General features: G+C 54.7%; 1 protein-coding gene across 1 annotated transcript in view; it reads left to right on the forward strand.

The window, feature by feature from the left end:
• The window catches only part of LOC104279215 (microtubule-associated protein 4-like), a gene marked incomplete at both ends in the record, with an annotated part of 17,394 nt that extends 12,735 nt beyond the window's left edge, over nt 1-4,659 (forward strand). Inside the window, 2 exons of the mRNA XM_009876419.1 lie at nt 2,403-2,484; nt 4,547-4,659. Of these exons, the coding sequence (XP_009874721.1) occupies nt 2,403-2,484; nt 4,547-4,659 (195 nt within the window). The remainder of the gene's footprint in view (nt 1-2,402; nt 2,485-4,546) is intronic.
• Nucleotides 4,660-5,148: the final 489 nt, after the last annotated feature.

The raw sequence follows: 5,148 nt of genomic DNA on the forward strand, positions 1-5,148 counted from the left end.
TCAACCCAACAGCCCCAGCCCCTCCCGTCGCTCCTCACCACATTTACTCTCCAGGCCCTTCCCCAGCTCCGCTGCCCTAGTTCCAGCCATGGCTTCAGGTGAAGCCTTTAGGGATCCTGGGCAAGGGCTGTGGTTGGTGGCGAATTCTGACTCAGCTCGAGGGTTGCTGTGCCGGCAGCGGGGGACGTCCTGCCCAGGTGAGGCAGTTGCTCTGTGTGGGTCCCCGTTTTGCCTTTCGTACGTGAGGGAAATTTGTTCTCCCCTCCAGGATCCCCCCAAAGACGTCACATTTGCCAGAAGCATCCTGACACAGAGCTAGCGAGGTTTCCCGGGTAAAAGCTATTCTCATGCTTCAGTATTTTCCCGCTCTCCTTTTTAAAGAAGCAAGAAGTGAAGGGGTGGGTTTTACCGAGCACAGGTGGTGCACGTGTTGCGGAAGCTTTAACAAGGTGATTTGGAATGTCCGTATGTTTCTCTGCCCTTTGGCTTAACCTGAGCTGTGGTCAGAGAGAGAAAATCTAAAAAGAGATGAGGTTCGTGCTTCCCTCCTGAGCATCCACATCAGATCATTTCAGATCTCAGGCTGATTTCTGGCACCAGCGTCTGAGTATTTGGCTCTGTGAGTGCAAGCCCAAGCCTTACAGGGTGTCTCCCAAACAGCTGATGGTAGGAATCTCACAAGAAATGCGCTTGCACGGAGGGATAATTGTCTGGATCTTCAGGTGAAAATCATGACGAGTCATAACTGAGTATGTGTGCGCGAGCTGACAGCAAACATTATCAGCTATTGCAGTTGCACACTGTGAAATAAATCTAGTTTTACTCCAGCTCCAGGCAAACAAGTACTCTTTGTAAAAGCTGTAGCAATTTTACCAGCAACCCCCGAGAAAATCAAACTGGGTAGCCGTGATCTCACCCTTCCGGAGTGTCCCTGAGTCAGGGTCCCTGAGCGTGGAACAGCGTCACAGGAGGCTGAGCTGAGCTGTTCCGCCCGTCCTGAGCAAACGCGGCAGCAGGGCTTTGCCTCATCCCTCCCCACGAGCGCTGCGAGGATTCGTGCTTCCCGAGAAAGACGTATTGCAAATTATCGTGGTAATCCTCAGTGAGCTTTTAGAGTAGCTGGTAGGTGAATGAACTCCTGCTACGTTCCGAAAGAAAGATTTTGGTTTTCTATGCGAGACGCTGAGGAGCGGAGCGTGCCGTGCGTGTGGCTGTCAGCCGGCGGTTGGGAGGGGTGAGCCTCTGACCACGACCACCAGAACCCCTGGAGCTTTCCCACGAAAAGTTGTAAAGTCAGCTGGGTAGGGCTGAGAGCAGATCACCAGAGGTTCCTTCTGGTGTAAATTATCTTATGTTTGCATGAAATGAAAGATCTCCAGGCAGTTAGAGCAGAAGTTCACTCTGGAAGAGAGGAATTTTTCATCCACCTGGAGCAGCAGGAGGAGTTTTAAAGCTGTCAGACATGGGGCTCTGCACGATGTGCTTGGTCCGGGTGTCACAGGTGAAATATTTTTGGCGCAAAAAGACGTAAACCCCCTCACTTTCTGCCTCCCCCCAGAGAAGATGCTTCTCCCCAGATTCAAAGCGGTGCCCACAGAGCCCACGCTGGAACATTTGGCCCGTTGGCTCAGGAGAAGGTCGTTGGCTGAGTCATGAGCATCTCTCGAGTTCGTGACTGCATCGCACGCTTCTCCTCACCGAGGGTGGCGGCTGCCGGGGCTAAGTCAGGGGTGGAATGAGGGTGAAGGAAGTCGTACCGGGGAGTAGCTTCCACCTCCAGTCTCGGAGAAGAGAGCTGCTTCCAGCAGCTCGTTCCCTCTGGGCAGGGTGATCCTTCCCGTGCCCTCCTCTCCGCGGGGTGGAAGCGCAGCCCTGAGGTGCCTGCAGACAGATCCTGCTGATTTCACGCGGGTCCGCCTGCACGGTGAGGACTGGCAGAGAGAAGAAGTTGGAGCTGGTGTCTCTGGAAGAGAGAGTGGCCGAGTAGAACCGTGAGGTGACGTCTGTCCTGGTGGCCGGAGCCGCCCGGGCAGTGACAGAAACGCTCTGGGGAGCGTGGCCACGGGACTGGCTTTTCTTCCGTCCCTCTCCCGAGTGCTTTCGTGTTCCATGGATGTGCCGTGAACAAAAGGCTCCCGCTTCTGGGTCCTGTCCCATCTGTTGGTTTTACCTGGTCCCAGTATTCTGTCTGCTCACATTAACCCCTTCTGGCCTCGAAGTAGCGCTAAAGACGACCGTAGCTTTTGGCCCACGGTGGCTGGGGTATCGATGTGAGGATACGGTACGGTGGAAAAGGGGTGCGCAGGTTCACGAAGCGTGACCTGGTGTCTGAGATGTCGCGTCGGCCTCCACATCACACGAAATGTTTCCCCGCGTTGAGTTTTTTCTTTTTGTCTCTTTAGGTGCAGATCCAGAACAAGAAAGTCGACCTTTCCAAAGTGTCCTCCAAGTGTGGCTCTAAAGCAAATATCAAGCATAAGCCAGGTGGGGATTTTACCATTTCCTCGTGCTTTGTCTGTAGATCTCGCACGTCACTTAAGTGTAGTCCTGGATTGCGACCGAAATAGTTCAAGGGGTTTGTTGCTGCCAGGGAGTATTTCTGGAAATGCCAACTGCTTTAGCAATTCCTCATGGTTTCATGAGCGGAGAAGGGGATTAGGAGATGAGGGATTTCATCTTGCCCAAGGAGATAATCCCCTGCTTTGACTCAGTTCTCTTTTGCCCTCCTCATTTTGAAAAAAGAAAAGAAGTGGATACCTCCCATGAGCATTCCAGGAGTCTGGAAGCTTCGCCTGTGCTTCCTGGGGGCTCTGGGGCCGTGTGTGCTGTGGAAGGATGAAGTGATTTCCCTCCAGTTCTTCAAAGCAGATACAAGGGGCGGTTTAGCTTTCAGTTCAGTAGCAGCTCCTGTCTTATATAAAGCACTTCTGGCTCCTTAATGACACATCATGGGGCGAGCGTGCAGGAATTATTCGCTCTCCACTGGGAGCACAGCAGTTGCTCTGCGAGTTGCAGGTTTCCTCACCGAGCAGGGACCAGCTCGGAGCGTTGAGTCCAACAGAGTTTACGGTACCACGGCGGTTGGCGGATTGCTTGAACTTTACCTTTGTAGCACCCCAAAGTATGATCCGTTCCCTGACTTTTTCTGGTTTGGCTGTGTCTGAGGACAGCTCATCTGCGCAGGAGAGCTCCTGCCAGCCAAACACCCGTGCTCGAGGGACAAAGTTTGCTGACCGAAGCTGAAAACAAATGCTGCAGGCTTGTCTTTGTCTGCTCCTGGGAGCTTCCCGCACCCTTTCTGCCAGCCCGTTCGGTTGAAAGCAGTTCAACCTTACACACCGAGCACCACGGTTCGGTGCCCCCAAAACCTGCTCCCGCTTTGAGAACGTGGTGCCACAAACGTGACCCCTGTTTATCCAACGCTCCATAATAACGAGCTGTGAGCGACAATAACTGCTCTTGTCCGGCGCTGATTAAAGCGGAACAATCTCTCCGGAATTATCCGTTGTCAGATGTTTTAACTGGTTTTGTTGGGCCAAATCGGTTGGCTCCCACCGTTGGCCATGCCAAGCTGCCAAAGTGCTGAGGACAGTTTAATGATGTCGCTGGGGAGAGAAGTTGTGCTCAGCAATACTTCAGCAGGGTGGGTTTTTCTGAGAGACCTGCTGGAATACGGGTGGCACGTGTGGTCCCGTTCTTAACGGGAGCTGCAGCGTTCTGGATCTGGGAAATGTTCTGACCTTGGGGTTCTTCTGAACCTGGTGTCCCTCCCATTCCCACGCTTGGCTTCTCCCTGCCTGCGCGGCACACGGGTCTGTGTCAGGGAAGGAGTGACAAAGCCACCACCAGCGATGGTGGAATGGGTAAGGAGCAAAGGGAAGCAGCTCACGAGAAGGAGCGGAGCGTGTCCCAGCACCGATGGCCGCGCAGATGGGCTGAGCTGGCAGAGACCTTTGGCGAGGGACGTGGGTGGGAGTGGGCAGCTGGTGGAAAGGCACCAGCGTGGGGCCGGGTGGAACTGGCATTTCACGTCTCTGCTGTGGGGAGACAGATTCACAGAGCGACAGAACAGTTTGGGTTGGAAGAGACCTTCAAGATCATCGAGTCCAGCCTTGTCCCAGCTCTGTCAGCACCACCAACCCCTGTCCCTCCGCACATCCGCCCGTCCCCTAAGCTCAACCCCCTGCCTGGGCAGGCTGTTCCAGTGCCCCACAACCCTTCCAGTAAAGAAATTCTTCACTAGTGAGGCAGTTGGCGTGAGGGTATCTTCAGCCGTGGGGCGTTCCCCACCTGAGGGCACCTCCAGGGCTCCGCCGTGCTGCCCTGCACGCAGGGGGAAATCGCCAGCTTTGGCCACGCTGGGGTTTGAACTGACCCTTAACGAAAGAGAAACTGAGACACTAAATGGATTTACTTGGTCACGTCCCTCCTCCAAAGTACAGTGGGTGCCCAGCGGCTTCTTGGTGGGGGCTGGCGAGGGGACACATCTCAGGTGGGACTGTCCTGGAGGCCTCGATAAGCTCACTCCTGCACAATCTTGTTCCAGGGGGAGGAGATGTCAAAATCGAGAACCAGAAGCTGAATTTCAAGGAGAAGGCTCAAGCCAAAGTGGGTTCTCTGGACAACGTGGGACACTTGCCGGCAGGAGGGACCGTGAAGGTGGGTGCAGCAAGCGCTGGCACGTCAGGGTAGGGCCTAAATTTAGTTCTTCTCCTCCTTGTCCTGCTGCTGGCGTAGCGCGGCTTCTCCACCTGCAACCTTTTGTAGACACCTCCTTGTTCCTGTGGCCTTTCCTGTGAGCTCCGGGAGTAAGTACGTGTTGGAAAGGGAAGAGTTAGGAGCCACCTCAGCGGCCTGCCCAGCGGGCTCCCTGCCGGGTGCTGCTCGGAGGGCTCGTACCGCTCGTCTGCATCCTCCCCCTAAGAATCTGCAAGCAGGGATCACTGTAAGCTCCCTGTGGCCCTTTTCTCCCTTTTTTTTCTTTTAATCCCTGGTAAAGCCGGTCGGATCGAAGCACCCTGTGCTGGGAGAAGCACTGAGTCGCTCTGAGGAGCTGCTTTCCAACCTGTGCTGCTCCCAAAAGCCATTTGCTCGAGCGTGAAAAAATACCATTGCTCCCTCCTCGCTGCGATTCAGCGCTTCTCCCCG

The sequence above is a fragment of the Apaloderma vittatum genome, unplaced genomic scaffold (assembly GCF_000703405.1).
Source record: "Apaloderma vittatum isolate BGI_N311 unplaced genomic scaffold, ASM70340v1 scaffold19079, whole genome shotgun sequence".
NCBI classification, from domain to species: Eukaryota; Metazoa; Chordata; class Aves; order Trogoniformes; family Trogonidae; genus Apaloderma; species Apaloderma vittatum.